At 55.1% G+C, this 18,490-nt stretch overlaps 1 protein-coding gene across 1 annotated transcript in view; it reads left to right on the top strand.

Annotated features, from left to right (window-relative positions):
• The window catches only part of FA2H (fatty acid 2-hydroxylase), a 50,790-nt gene that overhangs the window by 18,372 nt on the left and 13,928 nt on the right, over positions 1-18,490 (top strand). Inside the window, exon 2 of the mRNA XM_055553519.1 lies at positions 9,679-9,771. Within this exon, the coding sequence (XP_055409494.1) occupies positions 9,679-9,771 (93 nt within the window). The remainder of the gene's footprint in view (positions 1-9,678; positions 9,772-18,490) is intronic.

Raw genomic sequence — 18,490 nt, 5'->3', positions numbered from 1 at the left:
CTTCTCTTTTAATAAAACAGCAAAATAGCATTTTGAGGTTAATCCTTACAGAAAGGAGTGATACATCTGAAATTGGTTTTTTATATAAGTTGGGTCAGTGAGCAGATAACATATTTTAGATGGCTTAAGAGTGTCTTCCCTGTGGGTAACACATTCTGTCAGCCTACCTGAGGTGCCTCGAGGTCTCGGACTTGAGAGACCACAGTCCAGAAATGTCCCGTCGAATCTACGCAAGGCTGAGCTTGAGCAGCTTGCTGATGCTGCTCATCAGAGCTGGAGCTCTTGGTCCCGCCCATCCGACCACTACAGGAGAGCAGGTTTGGCACAGCAGGACTGAGGAGGTGCCTCTTGGTGACTTCCTGGAAATGATGCCCTCATCTGAGCAGAAGTGATCTGTGTGGATGCAAACGGTCCATATCAGGACTTGGTAGAGAGTCAAATTAGTAGCCCAGAGACTTGTGGGACACTGTCGTGAGTCTGGGGTGGTAATTTAGTACTTTCAATCCACTGTCCCCCTTTCCTGATGTCTTGGAATGCCCACCTATGCTGGCTCCTGCTTCTGGTGACAGGGTTGCTGGTGACGTCATCCAAGGGGGCTCACTTCACAGTTAGGAGCCATGCGGGGTCACAGCACTGCTGAAACGGACGTCAGGGATGCATGGAGGCTGGGACAGTCTTGTCCACATCCCCAAAGCTCCTGAGTGGAGGCATGAGGCATACCTCCGGACACGCTTCCTACCTCTGCTCATCGCCTCTTCTCCTTTGGCCGGGCAGGCAGCCTGTGGCTGTGCTCTGGGGCTTCTGTGGCCTGTCATCTGCCAGGCCTGGTTTCGGTTTGGGTTTGGGGTTTTTGCGCGTCAAGGCTTTGTTATGATGTCCTCAAACTCGGATAGGCCACAGGACCTGGCTTCTGATTTCGACTTCCTCACACGGCAGCCTCCTGGGGATGGAAGCAAGCAGGTCCTGCCGCCTTCATTTTTGCCCCCAAGTTTCTGGTGACAAAAACAAATGGGCTCCAGGGACACTGCTCCCTGAGGACCGCGGGGTGGGGCTTGTTAACACAGGCTTCTCCCGGGCCGCCCCTTGGTGCAGCTGCGGTCCCCCTTCTCCCAGGGCCTGCCTGGCCCACCCGTGCCCAGGTATCATGAGACACCTGGACCCCCAGCACCCGCTGGGCCCCCAGGGAGTGGGGCAGAGCTGGACACAGGACCCGGGGCACCATCCCATTTCAGAAAAAGAGTTTTCAGGCCAAGCCCAGGCTGCAGGATAAAAGGCCGTCTGTCTGCCCCGCGGTGCCCAGCCCCGGCCTTCCCGAACAACACCCCTTTATGCAGCTCCCCCGCCTGCCGCACACAGCCTCCTTTCAGCCTCTGTGGTCGGCTTGTTTGTGTGCCTCACACAGTGCAGGCTTTCTGCTGCTCTTCTCCCTGCTCTCCCCCTCACGCACCCTCTAAGCACACCCTCTCTGGGGACAGTCTGGGGCTCGGGCGCGGTGTTAGGGGGCCCACGGCAGGGGCTCGGAGCATCCCGGTGAGTCCCCCCCGGGCGGGGACATGGTGAGCACATGGAGGCCGTCAGTGAGGACAGCTGGAAGCAGCTTCCAAGCCAACGCTCCCAGCAGCTGTTGGCGAGCCCTTAGATCAGTGACTGGGTCCTCTGTGCCTCAGTTTCCCTCATGCGGGAAGCACGTCCTCAGGGAGAATTGTGTTGATGGCTGTGAGCCGACGGCCACACGCGCAGGTGGGACCGGCCCTCGCTGGGAAGCGGGTGCCGATGGAAGCTGTACAACTGTGGTGGGTGTGGGGCTGGCCAAGTAGGCCGAGGTCTACATCAGAGAGAATTGCAGTCCGCTGGAGCCCCAGGCCAGCCTGCCACCCCAACATAGCGTTCCACGTGCTGGAGCGAGACCGCTCAGGCCCTGAAGAAGGGGGTCACAGCCACCCTGGCTCTACACGGGGCCTGTGGGCTGGGGAGGGGGTACCCAAATGCCCACCCTCCAGGGCCATCTGTGTGGGCCTCCAGGGGCCTGGGAGAGGGCTGTGCCGATGGCAAGGCCCCGGCATCTGCTGCGGCCCTGGGTCCCATTCCCACGTCTCCTTGAATGCCTCCATCATCTGCTCTCACTCCCTTGGGACTCATTCTCCTTCTGGGGCCCCGGGTCAAACCCAGGGGAAACTGGTCCAGGCCTTTGATTTGCTTGCTGGTGCTGCTGCAGTGTAGTCTGCAGACCAGGTGGCCGGGGCAATAGGAGTTGGCGTGTCAGTTCCGGAGGCCAGAGCTCTGAGGTGTGGCGGGCTGGGCTCCTCTCGAGGGCTGTGAAGGAGACCATCCCAGGCCGCTCCCTGGCTGCAGCTGGTTGGTTGGCAAGCTTTGGGGGCCTGGGCTTGCAGGTGCTTGGCCTTGACTCTTCACAGGGTGCTCTCCAGGATGTGTGCTCTTTCCACATTTCATCTTTCTGTGTGGGCACTAGGCATGCTGGGTTAGGGCCCACTCGTATCATTTCGTCTCAACGACTTTCAGATAAGGCCACGTTCTGATGTGCTGGGGGTTAGGATGTCAGCACAGGAGTTTGGAGGTGGGCTGGGCGTGGGGAGGACCAGGTCAGGCCTCTCAGGGGAGAGAGACCCTGGAGGCACATCCTTGGTGCCCGGCCATGTCTCCCCTGCAGTCGCTTCACCCCCATGGGTTCATCTCCTTTCCAGGCACCATGAGGGGGAAGAGAGGTCGTGAAAGTCAGAATCCCCGGCCTGCTTCCGCTTCCTGGCCCCCTCTTTTCCTTGGACCTGATCCACTCACCTAGACTGGATGGAGGGTGAGGCCCGGTTACCATCCACTGAACTTCACAGGGCTCTGCTCCCCCCAGAGCCAGTCTGTCACCAACCCACTGTGGGCATTGGCAGAGCTGGGTGGGCACACTTGGACGCCCTGTGGGTTCCCAGGGGACAGAAGCCTTGCTCTTCCCGTCCACACCCATCCTTCCCCGTGGCTCCCCCGGGGCGGGAGGGCTGAGCTCCCCCAGGTGCTACAGACGGGCAGGCCAAGGGCTGCCCCAAGGGCTGTGCTTGGGTTCAGACAGATTGGTTTGGCCCACGTCATTCGTTTTAAATGTGAGGCAGATTTTTAAATTCTGGAGATTTCAGAGAGAAGTCTAGTTTTTCAGCTTTTCTTAGAAATCAGAAGGTCTGGGCACTGGGCCCCATACTAATCTGACCTGGACCTAAGTCAGGGCTGCCCCCTTCCCGTGGGGGCGACCCCTGCAGGTTGCTGAGGTGCCCACCCTCCCCTACAGCCTTCCCCATACTACGACCGCAAGACAGCGACCACCGATGACTGCGCATGTTGCATTTCTTTTTTTTTCCTCTGTACCACTGTCTCCAGCAAAAGGGCTCCTCACGGTTTTGCTTGTTTTTTTGTTTCTTGGTGCCTCTTGTTTTAAGAAAAATGGGAGCGAGCATCTTTCCTCATAAAAGTGAAGAGTATTCCTGTGTGTTTCATTACAAACAATGGGAGTCTGATTCATGTGCCACACTCTGCCTGCTTCGCTCGTGGGTGGCACCTGCCCAGCGTCTGAGGAGAGCAGGAACTTGGGGTGCCCTTGCCAGAGAGAAGCATTTCTTGTTCCAAGAGGAAGACCCTGAGGTCACAGAGCAGGTCGATGAGGGATCTGGGCCTAGAGCTTGGTCTCTGCAGTAGAGTGAATCTGCAGGGCCTGGACTGGGTGGCTGACCCTGGACTCTTCTTCCTCAAGGCTGCCTCCCTGAGAGGCAGGCGTGTTGGGAGAAGCGGCTAGAACTTCAGGGAGCCGGCAGGGAACCACTCCTGGGTCTCCTGTGAGCTCAGGTCTGAACTCAGTTTATGGGAGAGGAGGTGGCGGCCCAGGGAGCCTTGGAGAGTGGGGGGTGCTGTCTGCAAGAGCGTCCCCGTGAGACAGAAGCAGGGGCCTGGGCTGGCCCAGGAGGACAGCGCGTTCCGTGGGCAGCTGAGAGTGGCTGCACTGGGAGAAAATCACACCGGTGCTGACGTCTCACTGACCTCTCCCTGTGGCCTGGGGCCATGGCTGGGAGGCCTGAAGGAGCTCAGGGCCCCCCTTCCACATTGCCCAGCATGTCCAGTGGCTTCCAGCCGTGGGTGGGCAGTGCCACCTACCCAGTCTCCTTAGTGGGGCATACTGACCTCCCCCCTCCCCCGTTAGCCATCCTGCCTGCGGGGACCCCCGGAGCCTAACCAGGCCACCGTCTACACACAGCGTCCCATTCAGGACACATTCACGCGCTGACCCTGTGCCAGCAGCCGAGGGCCCAGCAGGGAGCGGGGCATCAGGGTCTCTACCCTCGTGGGGCTTGCACTCTGGCTTGGGAGGCAGTCCCCACAAGAGGCACAGCAAAGCAACATTCTTTCAGCCCCTGAACGGCTTTGCTGAGCTCACCAGCTCCTCACAAACAACCTTGGACCTGACCATAACATGTGCTTCTAGCCAGATCTGCCGCCTGCCTTCCCAGGGTGGAATCCTCAGGAGCTCTATCCTTGCTACCCTGGAACAGTCTGGAGTCGCTCGGGTAGACCCTCCAGGAAAGCTGTCATCGGGCACAGGTGTCAAGCCTCACCTGTCAGCACGCAGGCTGATCATTCTTACAAAAGCCACTGTGTGTCTGACTTAGAACTATTCACTTCCCTTCCCCAAAATCTGCAGCCATGCGGTCTGATGGCAGGACCCAGAACAACGTCCTAAACCTGGAAAAGTGCGCAAGTATTCTTCACTTGCTCATGCTTTTTGGTTAAGGCTTTTTGGTTTTAAGGCTTGCTTCCAGGATCAGGAGAGTCTGTTAAATAATGCATTGTGGAAGTTTCTAAGAAATTTTTTAGAGGCCTTTTAAAGTCTGAGTTGTACCTCAGTCCCTTGGAATGACCTTTACACACTTCTGATTCATGTTTGGTGTTTGACCATGGAATTCAAGGCTGAGCCCAGCTCACCTATAAAATAAACACAGAGTCCAGGAAGTCTGGAAGGCATGGCCCAGATCAGTGTATGTGGTGCAATGTGATGGCTCCCGGAAGGACTTCCTTCCTGGAACACCCACCCCCTGCCCTGATTCAGGAGACCTTTTGAAAACTCACAACTAGACTCTGGGAAAAGAGTCAACTAGAGGATATGACTGAGCGACTTTACTTTCACTTTTCACTTTCATGCATTGGAGGAGGAAATGGCAACCCATTCCAGTGTTCTTGCCTGGAGAATCCTGGTGACGGTGGTGCCTGGTGGGCTGCCATCTCTGGGATCACACAGAGTCGGACACGACTGAAGTGACTTAGCAGCAGCAGCAGCAGAGGACACTTCCTTGTCCCTGAGGGCATTTCTGCTCCTGGCAGTTCCCATGTGCTGTTTGCTCTGGTTCTCCTTGAAATATCCTCCCATATTAGAGCCGTGTACAGTCCTATGGTTAATAAACCTGGGCTCCTCCCAGGGAGGGCTGTGGTCCAGATGAGGCCACCCGGAAAGCACCTTGCTCATGCTGCCCGCCTGGGATCTGCGGGCTGAAAGCATCCCACTCACGACAGGGCTGCCTGGCGCCTCCACGACCTTTGGGCTGTGCTTACCTGGGGCTGGGACAACAGGAGGTGACAGGAAGATAGGAGGAGGCAGCTTCTCCTGCCGCTTCCCCCTCTCCCCACCTTTTGGGGCAGCCCTAGACGGGCGCTGGGGCAGGATCCAAGGGCAGCGTGACCGCCTGGGGATGGGGAGGCAGACGGGAGCCCACGCTGAGCAGGACCAGAGGGCCCGAGAGCCTGGGGCCCTCCCGCCTTCTCCCTCATTTCACCTGAAGTATTTCCAGCCGAACACCAGCAGCAGCAAAGTCCTCTGAAGGTTCTGTTTTCATTTTCAGCCAACATCTCTCAGTGAAACTAGATTTTCAGTAATTTGTTAAGAAAACCTTAGAGCTGGAACAAAGAGTGCCTTTGATCCACTTCCTGTTACACAGAGATTAGACCCTCGTGAACCGAGAAAACAATGACGTACAATTAATGCTCACAGAACAAAAATTTAGGTTGTCATTTTTCTTCATTAATAAATATTTTTAAATGAAATCTTTTTTTAAATTATTATTATTTAATCCTCATGTGAAGTTTCCAGATGCCCTTCCTTGGGAAGAACTGCCTTTTATGCTGCAAGGGTGTGTTTTCTACCTACTTCTTTCATTTATGAAATGCTGCTAATGATAATTTTTTTGAAAAAATACTTTTTTAAAAATACATCTTTTTTTGGCAAAATAAGCTTGTCATTTCATATCAGACTAAGGTAGTTTCAGTTCTCTTCACGTCTGTCCCGTGGACGGGGCAAAGGGCATTAAGGATGATGTACGGCTCAGGTTACTGCGATTTGGCCCTTGTGTCCGGGCACCGGCCCACCCAGCCTGGGGCGGCATTCTCAGGTGGTGTGTTAAGCGTCCTGCGCCACATCGCTTCCAGGCAGACGTGCTCACACCATTCGATTTACATTTCCAAGGAGCAGGAGCCTTGTGGAAGTTCAGGGCTCCACCCAGTAACATAGCCAGTGTCCCCTGCGACCCATGCTGCGACTCAGAGGTCTGGAATCTCAGGGGATCGTGACTGGGTTGCAGAGAGCCAAAACATGGTTCAGTCTAGAAATATGAGTGGAGCATGAAGTATGCTCAGGTGCCCATCCTAGGTGCCTAGGAGAGGGAAACAGTAGTTTCCTGCCCTGTTGGAATCTGTAGCACCATTGGACAAACTCGATCATGGCCCACACATGCAAAAACAACACGAGGCAGAAAATTATAACTACCAACAGAGGCGGTGGGACACATGGAAAGTGTGTGTTTTTTTTTTTTTTTTCCTAAGTTGGAAAATGAAGACATCATTTCTGGCTAGACTGGTTAGGCAAAAAGAATATGGTGGTCAGGAAAATGTTCCCGAGCCCAACTGCAGGCTCCACTTTCTCATTAACTATGGGCTGCTTAATGCCTTGGTCCTCTCACCTGTCAAGTAGGAATAATAATCATGCCTCTCTCATTCGGTTGTTATGAAGATGAAAGGGCTGGGCTCATGGTAAGGCTTCGTGCACATTGACCATTGTTGTCATGATAGGTAGGATGGCATTTGAGGAGAAAAATGCAAGGCAAATGGCAACTCATCCCTATTGCTCAAGGGAAAAGTCTGGGTTAATTCAAGGGCATACGGGACAAGAGTTTGGAAATAATGAGGGAAAGATGTGAAATACAGGAAAGTCAAGGACAAGCCAACCTGCAGAGGATACTAGTGTGGTCACTCTTAGGAAACTGGTCAGAGGATCAGACAATCTTGTCAGCCTTTGGGAACATCCTCCCTGGGATAAGGAGCAGGACCAGTGTTAGAGAGAGGGACGTTGCAGAATCTTCTGAGCTGATGCGTGGGTGGCACGCTGCAGATGTTCAGACACCTGTCTGTGGATGAGTCAGCGAGGGCAGTGGGTGTGGATGAGATCCGTGTAGGACGGGAAACGACCATAGTGATGCTCACTGACACCACCAGCCCCTGAAGAGGAGGCAGATATGGAGCCAGGGCTTCCATCCCTGCAAACTCCCCTCGATGATCCCATTTCTTAGGGTTTCTCTGATTTCCATTGCCTCATGCCCTCCTGTTCATCACTATTCCAGGCATCCCAGTCTTCATCATAGTGAACAGGTTTGCAGGTCCGAATCACCTCCCGGGCCACACCAGCTCTCAACACCATGCCAGCAGCAGCAGTCCGTTAAAACAACAACAACAACAACTTCAGGTGGCCAGAAGTTAGATGAGATGAGATGGTGGTTAGAGTGCTGATGGGAGCTCTGCTCCCATGGCCTGAAATAGGACGTTCCATGACGGGGAGGCACGGGCCTTGCTGGGTGCTGTCCGCGTTCCCAGTCACACCCACCTTGGAGGAGGAACAGGAACCAGTCATTATGCGTAGAGACCCTATTATGTCCTAAGGGAATCTTAGGGAAAAGCAGATGGCAGTGGTCTGTTCTCGGGTGCATATATAAGCTACCAGGTGAGAACAGCCTGTACAGTCCTAGAGGGCAAGAGCCAGAAGTTGTCCCTGAACACTGCGGCAGCTGAGCAGAGGGCAGATTTCCCCAAGGCCTCCGTGAGCAGAAGCACGGGATGGGTAGATGAGTGTTGTGTCCGGTGCTTCCGGGGGTTGTTTCGAAGCACATGCCCTAAATAGACCTGTGTCTGCCACTCAGGGATGTCTGAAAAGTGTAGCGCAGACAAAAAAATCACACGCTGATTCAAGTGATAACCCCTTCCCTGCTTGGGATGGGCGGACCCCAAGACAAGCCTTTTGTGGAGAGAGATGGGTGGAGTTGGAGTGAGTGAGTGGGGTTGGGGTGCAGAGAAGGATTCGATCACCCTACTTAAGAAAAGACCTGGAGGGACCGGGAGACAGGAGCTATCCGGGAGGGAGAGAACCGTGGTTAGAGGCGCTCGAGGGTGTTTTGAGGATAGCACAAAATTGAAAGGGACAAGATTATTATATGACATTTTTATATTGGATAGTTAGGGAATTTCATTGTATGAAATACTATAAAATTCTCTCTGTCCTCAAGAGATCTTCAGAGATGCTTTAAAAAAAAAAAAAAGAATTCAAATATTAACGTGGTGACACACATTAAAAATACTGAGATGCCCAGACCAAGACAGGACCACAAAAGCGCCTTTTACTTGGATTGTATGCGGGCTTTCCCAGTAAATGACAGCATCTCTGTTGCCATCAGGTTCTGTCAGTTCATTTGGAAGCGAAAATAAAAGAATCGTAACAGCAGAAACCCCAACTGGCTGCTCAAGCAGTCTTCTCAGCTTCTTGCAATTCCCCAACCTCTCAGGCCCCCTTCCCCATGGCCCCCAGCCCCACGCCGTCCTTTGGTCTCAGGGACTCACAGGACAGGCCTCTCCTACTGGCGAGGGCTCGCCCCACCCTTCCTGGAGGGAAATGTGCTCCTCACCTACGTGCCAGCCAGCCCTCTCCGACCTCACCCCACATGACATCAGGGCCAGCTGGGACCATGTGAGTTTTGAGGTACATTCCATTTCCTCCTTCCTCTGCCTCTGTGCCCTTTGTGTTTGACCTTGAGCCCATTTGGGCTCTCCTCTGCCAGCCCCGCCCCGTGTCCAGCTGCTGACCCACACCTGGGAGTTCCTGGAGGGCTGGTCCACGTGCCCTGTGGGCTCTTCTTCTGCGGGCATGTGGCCCTAGATGCCCACCTGTGGCTCACCAGCCCTGTAGACTCACCAGGAAAACAGGCACGGCGTGTCATCATCAGGCGTGGCCTGGCAAGCCTCCTGGGTGCCACCCTGTGACTCTTGGCCTGGAAACTGCCAGGAGCCTGGGGAGGGGCTGGCAGGGCTCCCCTGGGCCGGGACATTCCCCCTGACGTCTCTCGTTTCCTTCCAGTCTCTTTGCCAGCTTCTCTTCTCCCCTGGATCTTTCTGCCTCTCGCTTTACTGTGTATTTCTAAGGGAGAAGACGAGTGCCAGGAATAAGACCGCCCACTCAGTGCTAACCCGCTTTCCAGTGCACTCAGAACCCTCGACTTCCGCCCATCCTGCCCCTCACTGTGCTCCCATGCTCGGCACGGGCTGCACAGGGCTCTCTTCCCTTGTCGCAATCGGTAATCTGCTCTTGTCTTCACTCCCCAGGGTCCCGTGGAGAATGGGCCTGTGGCCTCTGCGAGCACTCAGAAGACAGACCCTGTGATGGAGCCAAAGCTCAAGGCGGTGGACTGGGAAAAGGTAGCGGGCACGGGGCAGGGCAGGGTGGCACCCAGGGCTCGAGGGGCTGAGGAGAGGGGACGCGGAGCCACCAGCATGGCTGGTCATGATGAGGGTAGACGAGGACCCCGGGGCAGGCACCGACAGCTCACGAGCTTGACCTGGGGCAGTAAACTCGGCCCACTGTGGTGGTGGGTCCCTGGAAACCACATGCAAGCTCTGGCTGCAAAGACCCCAGAGGGAGGTCCCCCACCAGGATCCCTGAAGCTGAGAAGGGCCCGAGGACGAGGCAGACACGCCCAGCTTGACCAGTGCACAAGGCAGAGCGACCCGGGCGCCAGTGACCACTGGCAGGAGGCCGGGACAGGCGGGAGCCATCTGCATCAGGCGGGTGCGGAGACCAGCCCCTCGCCTCTCTCGGCGCTCGCTCGGAGACCAGCATCCAGCCCTGGTTAGGCGCACCCATGTGCTGGTCAGGGGCTCCTGGAGGGGTTGGGTGGTCGCCAGTGGCGGTGGAGCCAAGACGTGCGGGGTGGCATTGCCCGGGGGCGCAGGAGGGAAGGCAATGGCACCCCACTCCAGTACTCTTGCCTGGAAAATCCCATGACGGAGGAGCCTGGTAGGCTGCAGTCCATGGGGTCGCTAAGAGTCGGACACGACTGAGCGCCTTCACTTTCACTTTTCACTTTCATGCATTGGAGGAGGAAATGGCAACCCACTCCAGTGTTCTTGCCTGGAGAATCCCAGGGACGGCAGGGCCTGGTGGGCTGCTGTCTATGGGGTCGCACAGAGTCAGACACGACTGAAGAGACTTAGCAGCAGTAGCAGCAGCAGCAGCAGGAGGGAAACAGACTGGGTGCATTTCCCTCCAGCCTGTTTCGTGGGACTTGCCCGCTGTCATCTTGCCATCTCCTCCTGGAATAGACGCAAGTGTTTACATCCTTAAATGTTCCCAACCCATGCTCGACCCTGGGAACTAAAGACGGGCAGGACAGGCCGTTGCCTTCAAGGAGCTCAGTTTGGTGAGGAGGCCAGATCTCCCCCAGAACATGTTATTACAACGTGGGGAGATGCGAGGAGCACACCCAAGGAGCACAGCTGACCGGAGGGGCCCACTGGTGGTTTGCTGGGCCATCTGACCGGGACTCCTGAGGCCCTGACCCCAGGGGCCCAGAGATGGCATTGGCACTGCCTCCGGGGAAGCCCGTCAGCCCAGGGCAAAGGCGCTTCTGCGTCCTTCGATGGAGAGTCCAGGACAAGTGGCCCTGTGCCTCGTTCCCTTCAAGGAGGCCTGCGACCAAAAGGCGGGGTCGAGGGCAGGATGTTCCCAGAGGGCCCACTGGACCTGTCTCCTGACCCTGACGCCAGACTCAGGCATGACTGCTCATCGCCCAGGCCGGAGCAGAGGATGGGTTTCTCGGTACCAATGGCTGGCTTCTCTGGAAGCTCTGGGGCTCTGGGCTTGCTCTGACGTGACGAGGATGGAGGGGGAGACAGCCAGTGTGAAGGGACAAGGGCTTCAAGCTAGTGAGGTCAGGACCTGGGCTTGAGAGAGGAGGTGCTACAGTGGGAGCTGAGGTGGCTGTGGATGAGGCAGGCCAGGGGGTGGGAAGCCACAGCGCATCCGGCTCTGCGCTCGGTGGGCGGTGCTCAGAGGACCCCATGGAGGGGGCCCTGGGCCAGCGCGTGGGGCTTGGCTTAGGGACTGAATGTCGGAAGGAAAGCACCCTCGAGAGAGCTGACCAGGCCTGGGGTTGGTGGCCAGAAAGAATCGCCCTAGAAGGGAGGGGGCTGTCACATGAGCCTGGCTGAGGATGGGCAGATCACAGCCCTGTGCTGGGGAGGGGTCCTCCCGATGTCCCTGGGCTCCCCTAGCCTGAGGCGGGGGGTCACGTCCCCCAGGCCTGTGTCGCCACCCCTGCCCCCATTGAGGTGAAGACAGCCCCCCCCTCCCCCAGGCCCAGCCCCTGGCCCCTCGTCAGCATGCCCAGGTCACACCTGACTCACGCACCCCGCCTCTGTCTGTCTCTCTCTTGCACACACTTTCTCTCTTCCTCCTGTCCCTCTTCCTGCATCCCTGGGCTGAGAGAGGGGGACAAGGACTGGGGTGCAAGAGGCCATGGAGACCCGCTGCGAGCAATGGGGGGTCAGCTTCGTGCCTCCCCCAGGCACCGAGAAGACCCAGCTCAAGGAGCTCACTTCCCAGGGAGAACGAACTGTGCTTTCCTTGCTTTTTCCCTTTTTTAAATTCACCTACCGTGTGGTCTGTCCCAGCCCTTCTGGGAGATCCCCATCTGTTTCTGACCCAGTCCAGGGGCCTCCAGGAGTTCTTGAGAGAGGCCAAGAGGGCAGGAGTTGTGCTGAAGCCAGGGATCTGGGGTGGACTTGCCAAAGCTAACCCTTCATGCTAAGGAAGGACGTCTCGGGTCCCCTGGCCCGGCCACCCGGCCCTGGAAGCTGGGGACAGAGTCAGTCATGCTGAGAAGAATGAGGGGAACAGGGATGGGGTGCTGAGGCATAGGGTAAAGATTCTGAAAGGAAAGGGCCAGCAAGCAAGCCCAGCAGGCCCTGCCCTGCTTAGAGCTGCAGCATCATCTGGCTTTCAAGCTCTGCCTGAGATTTTATTGGAATTATTTTTAAATTATACCTTCCGTCACCTATTGGGCAGGACCCCAAGTTTCCCTGTGGGACACGATACCAGGTAAGTTCCTCGCCTCACACTCTGTCCTGCACATCTCCCTGTTTCCTGGACACCAGCCTGTGTGGAGCCTTACCCAGTGGCAGTTGCTGGAGCGCCATTGCTCCTGGCTTCTGGGCACACCTGTCCCATTTGTCCCTCTGTCCTTGCTGTTTCACTGTGTCCTTGGCAGGGCTTCCCACTTGGAGTGCCAGCCTCCTGGGAACTAGATTGAGCTAGAATGGTTTGAGAGGTTTGCAGAACCCCCTGCCCAGATTCCCCTGGACAGTGGGGTTAGCACCAAATTAGTTCTTCTTTTATTAAGCTCTTACCCTGCGCCAAACACTGTACGCTAAACACTTTGATGATATTATTGTTTTGAAGTTGTCATTCTCAATTATGTCTATTATTTATCTTTCTAATTTATTGGGATATAGTTGCTTTACAATGTGCTTAGTTTCTGTTGTACAGTAAAGTGACTCAGCCGTATGTATACATATATCCCCTCCTCTCCCACCCTACTGCCATCCCACCCATCTAGGTCACCACAGAGCACTGAGCCGAGTTCCCTGTGCTATACAGCAGGTGCCTACTAATTACCTATTTTATACATGATGGTGTATATATGTCAGTCTCAATCTCCCAGTTCATCCCCCCTGCCTTCTCTGCCCCCCACCGTCTACACACATCTGTTCTCTGTGTCTGCATCTCTTTTCCTGCCTTCAGATCAGCTCAGTCGCTCAGTCGTGTCTGACTCTTTGTGACCCCATGAATTGCAGCACGCCAGGCCTCCCTGTCCATCACCAGCTCCCGGAGTCCACCCAGACTCACGTCCATCGAGTCAGTGATGCCATCCAGCCATCTCATCCTCTGTCGTCCCCTTCTCCTCCTGCCCCCAATCCCTCCCAGCATCAGTCTTTTCCAATGAGTGGGTTTATCTGTACCATTTTTCTAGATTCCATAATATATGCAATATTTGTGTTTCTCTTTTTGATTTACTTCACTCTGTATGACAGAGTTTAAGTCCATTCACATCTCTACCAATGACACAACTCCATTCTTCTTTATGACTGAGTAATAGTCCATTGTATATATGTGCCAAATCTTTACCCATGTGTCTGTCAGTAGACGCTTAGGCTGCTTCCACGTCCTGGCTATTGTAACTAGTGCTGCGGTGAACATCGGGGTGCACGTGTCTTTTTGAGTTACAGCTTTCTCAGGGCATGTGCCCAGTGGTGGGATCATACGGTAGTTCAGCAATCTACAGATTCAGTGCGATCCCTATCAAATTACCAATGGCATTTTTCACAGAATTAAAATAAAAAACTTTACAATTTGTATGGAAACACAAAGACCCTGAATAGCCAAAGCAGTCTTAAGAAAGAAAAACAGAGCTGGAGAAATCAGGCTCCCTGACTTCAGAATATACTACAAAGCTACAGTCATCAAGACAGTATGGTACTGGCACAAAAACAGAAATATAGACCAATGGAACAAGATAGAAAGCCCAGAGATAAGCCCATGCACCTATGGTCAGCTAATCTATGACAAAGGAGCCAAGAATATACAATGGAGAAAAGACAGTCTCTTCGGTAAGAATATCTCTTCAGATAGTCTCTTGGTGCTGGGAAAACTGGATAGCCACATGTAAAAGAATGAAATCAGAACACCCTCTAATACCATACACAAAAATAAACTCAAGACTTCCCTGGTGGTCCAGTGGCTAGGACTCTGTGCTCCAATGCAGGTGGCCTGGGTTCGATCCCTAATCCAGGAACTAGATCCCACATGCCACAATTAAAGATCCATTGCAGCCAAATTAATTAATTATTAAAAATAATAATAAACTCAAAATGGGTTAAAGACCTAAATGTAAGATTGGACACTATGAAACTTTTAGCAGAAAATATAAGAAGAACACTCTTTGACATAAATCACAGCAAGATCTTGTTTGACCCACTTCCTACAGTAATGAAAATAAAAACAAAAATAAACAAATGGGGCCTAATTAATTTAAAAGCTTTTGCACAGCAAAGAAAACCATAAATGAGATGAAAAGATAACCGACAGAATAGGAAAAAATATTTCCAAATGAAGCATCTGATAAGGAATTAATCTCCAAAATATACAAACAGCTCATGCAGTTAAATTAAAAAAAAAAAAAAATCAAAAAATGGGTGGAAGACCTAACTAGACACTTCTCTTCTCCAGAGAAGACATTCAGATGGCCAAGAGGCACACGAAAAGTTACTCAACATCACTAATTGTTAGAGAAATGCAACACAATGAAGCGAATACCTCACATGGTCAGAACGCTGCTGCTGCTGCTGAGTCACATCAGTCGTGTCCAACTCTGTGCGACCCCATAGACGGCAGCCCACCAGGCTCCCATCCGTGGGATTCTCAAGGCAAGAACACTGGAGTGGGTTGCCATTGCCTTCTCCAATGCATGAATGTGAAAAGTGAAAGTGAAGTCATGTCTGACTCTTCATGACCCCACAGACTGTAGCCTACCAGGCTCCTCCATCCATGGGATTTCCCAGGCAAGAGCACTGGAATGGGTTGCCATTGCCTTCTCCGCATGGTCAGAATGGCCATCATCAAAAAATCTACAAACAATAAAAGCTGGAGAGGGTGTGGAGAAAAAGGAACTCTTCTACACTGTTGGTGAAAATGTAAATTGATACAGCCACTATGAAGAAGAGTATGGTGGTTCCTTAAAAATATTATCTTTTATCTAATTTTGGGTAGCTCAATGGGTGAAGAATCCACCTGCAATGCAGGAGACTCAGGTTCAACCCCTGGGTCAGGAATATCCCCTGCAGGAAGGCATGGCAACCCATTCCAGTATTCTTTCCTGGAGAATCCCATGGACAGAAAAGCCTTGAGGGCTACAGTTCATGGAGTCGCAAATAGTTATCATGGACACCCCTCTAGCTTAGCTGGAAGGGATCTGGTTCAAGTCTGAGCTGACCCTGATGCTAGGAAAGAGTGAGGGCAGGATGAGATGGTTGGACGACATCACTGACTCAATGGACAAGAGTTTGAGCAACTCCAGGAGATGGTGAAGGACAAGGAAGCCTGGCGTGCTGCAGTCCAGGGGGTCACAAAGAGTCGGACATGACTGAGCAACTGAACAAAGATCTGGTTTCATTCTTCCAACAACACAAAGAGATAATGATCCTGATTTAACTCATGAGGAAGAGCTTGTCTCCTGCCCAAGGTCAAAGTCACTCTGCTGGTTAGCTTAGGGGTCACAGCTGAGCCCCCTGACCTGCCCCCTCCATGGGTCCTAGAACACTTTCACCCTGACAGCTGGCCAAGAGAAAGACCCTGAGGCCTATGACCAGGAGACGGGGTGGCAGAAGGTGAGGGGGGTCTGAGCAGGCACTCTGGGAGGCCTCTTCCCATCCCTCCCCAAGCTAAGCCAGACTCCAGCAGCGCTTGCTTCCCTCAGGCTCCTGGAGGCCTCCAGTGGGAGTGAGCCGCTCTCTTCCTTTAAAAGACAGGTAGAGTCATCCAGCAGGTCCTCAACCTCCCTGCCCCTACACACACACACACACCCTTGGCATCAGGGGCTGCCTGGCAAAGATGTTGATGTTGACCACCTGGGTTTTATCCTTTCACAGCCCCCAGGTAAGTCACTGAGAACTCGGGCAAGTAGAGCCTGGATTGGAACCAGGGCCCCCTGGCAGCTCTCCTGGAGAGGGCCGGTCTTGACATCATGGTCCAGGCTCTCTCCCCAGAACTCTGACCTCCAGTCACCTGGAGCCCCGGTGAGCCTCCTCCCTCCCTTGGCCCACCCAGAGTAGCAGTCTGGAGGGCCTGGCTGCAGAGGAACCCATGGGGGCTTCCCCAAGACTGTCCTCCTGGCCCAGTTTTCTCCCTGCTCCTCCCCTCCCCACCTCCGATCCGCCCCATATGCTCATTGTCCATCACTCAGTCTCTTTGCAACCCAGTGGACTGCAGCCCGCCAGCCTCCTCCGTCCATGGGATTCTCCAGGCAAGAATACTGGAGTGGGTTGCCATGCCCTCCTCCAGGGGATCTTCCCAGCTCAGAGATCGAACCCAGGTCTCCTGCACTGCAGGCAGATTCTTTACCACTGAGTCACCAGGAAACCCTCACCTAAGAGCTCAGCAGTGCTCAAAACTATCCCCAGGGAGACACTAGGCAGGCTGGGTTCTGCCCTCTTTGTCCCTGCAGGGGCACTGGACCAGGCAGGCTGGGGGCAGGAGCGGCCGCCCGGTGACCACAGACAATTCCGGTCTGTTTTCCCATCAACAAGAGGAGGAGATTATTCCTGCCCCGTGTTGTGTGGGATTGTCGGGAGGATCTGGAAGAACCTACAAACGGGGACCAGAAAGTGAGCTGCCGGTGAAAGTCCACCCGCCGGTGTGGGCTGGGCGCCTGGGCGGGGCTGCAGGGCGCTGGTGTGTTCGCTGTGCACCTTCCCGACTCTCTGCGGGCCTCCCAGCGCTCGTCTACTGGAGCGCGCAGAGCGAGCCTGAGGTCCCCTCCTCTGGTGCAGGGAGGTTAGGGAGCCTGTATGCAGGGCAGAACCCCTCCTGTGGGCTGGAGCTTGTCCATCTGGGAGACCCTAATTAGACCTCATGGGACGGACCTGCAGCGACCCCTGTGAGGCCACCAAGAGCCCCCGTGGGTCACACACCAGACTCCAGTGCTGGGTCCCTCACAGCCTCTGTGCCGGAGAATTCACTGCCCTGGGGGGTCCTGAGCCAGCTGAGGTTAGGACCTCGGCCCGGAGCTGAGCGGCACGCACAGCTGGGCTGTAGCCTCAGTCTCCTCATCTGTCAGATGGGCTCATCAAAGGCATCGACTAGCAACATTCTGGCTTCCAAGAACAGTAAACCTGGAGTCTGAGCCCAGGAGCTGGAATTCTCCCCGGAATTCTCCCTTCTCCCGTTCCCGCCTCCTTGGCCCAGAAAGCTGCCCTGGAGCGGTGCGCTTGGGGCTTGGGTGCGTGTTGCTGGGAACAATCGCCTCGGCTCAAGTGGGGTGGTGGGCGGAGCTGCTGACGCAGAGCCGCGGCCCCCTCGGCGTGCCCCTCACCCCCCACCCCCACCCCGTTTGTGCCTCGCCTCGCCTGGCCTGGGGATGAGCAGGTTCCCACTGCCGAGCGCGAACTGCCCCGGAAAGAGGACTGTGCCGCCCGGCCCCGCACCGCCTAGGACGAGGGGCCCCTGGGGAGAGGATGAGGCAAGACGAGAAGCCCCCTCCACCCTGGGAGCACCCTTCCACCCGCCCTCCGGGCAGCAGGCTGCCCTGTCCCCCTGCCAGCCCTGCTGCAGCTGCATTCCTGGCATAGTCGGGAGACTCCCGCCCTCTGCCTCCTGGTAGGGCAGGGAGGGGGACGCAGGGCCACGCTCACACTAACTGCTGTGCGCTTCCTGGGGCTTGGCCTGTGGCCCCAGGTCTCTGCGTTCATCCCAGCCTCTCCCCCCAACACACACAGGTCCCCCAACAAGCGCACTCCAGAGCGGTGTCTGGGCTGGTCCTCACCCTCATCCGTGCGGTCTGGCTTTAGCTGGCTGCACTGAGTCGATGCCACGCTCTCTGACCGTCAGGTTCCACTGCTGTAAAAGGAGGATTTGCTATTGTGAGGGGGGGCAATGGAAGCCCCCACACGCCTGGTCTGGTCCCCACTCCTGTCCCTCACCCAACCTTCTTCTGAGGCAGGGAGACTTTTGCTGACACCTTCCCTGTGTCCCGAGCCTCAGGAAGTAGGGGTGCGAAGGGGCCAGGAGCAGGTCCAGCTCCGGAGGAAGAGAGCCGCGTGTGTGTGTGCGCGCGCGCATGCGCGTGCACGTGCGCACGCATGAGTGTGTATGTGTGTGAAGTGGCCAAGCTGTCCTGGCCAGGTAGAGCAGGAAGTGACATTTATCCTGAGTCCCTTCCCACCTCATTGGGTCCAAGCTGTCATCTCTTTCATGTCTTGCCGTCCTCGCTCCTGGGCCAGTTGCCTGTTGGAAATGACCAGAGAGTGAGCGGTGTTGAGTGTATTCCAACACCCACCTAAGATGCTCATCAGTGAGCAGGATGCT

The sequence above is a fragment of the Bubalus kerabau genome, chromosome 17 (assembly GCF_029407905.1).
Source record: "Bubalus kerabau isolate K-KA32 ecotype Philippines breed swamp buffalo chromosome 17, PCC_UOA_SB_1v2, whole genome shotgun sequence".
Taxonomy (NCBI): Eukaryota; Metazoa; Chordata; class Mammalia; order Artiodactyla; family Bovidae; genus Bubalus; species Bubalus kerabau.
The sequence above is the reverse complement of the archived record's forward strand: the minus strand, read 5'-3'. Positions and strand labels throughout refer to the sequence as shown.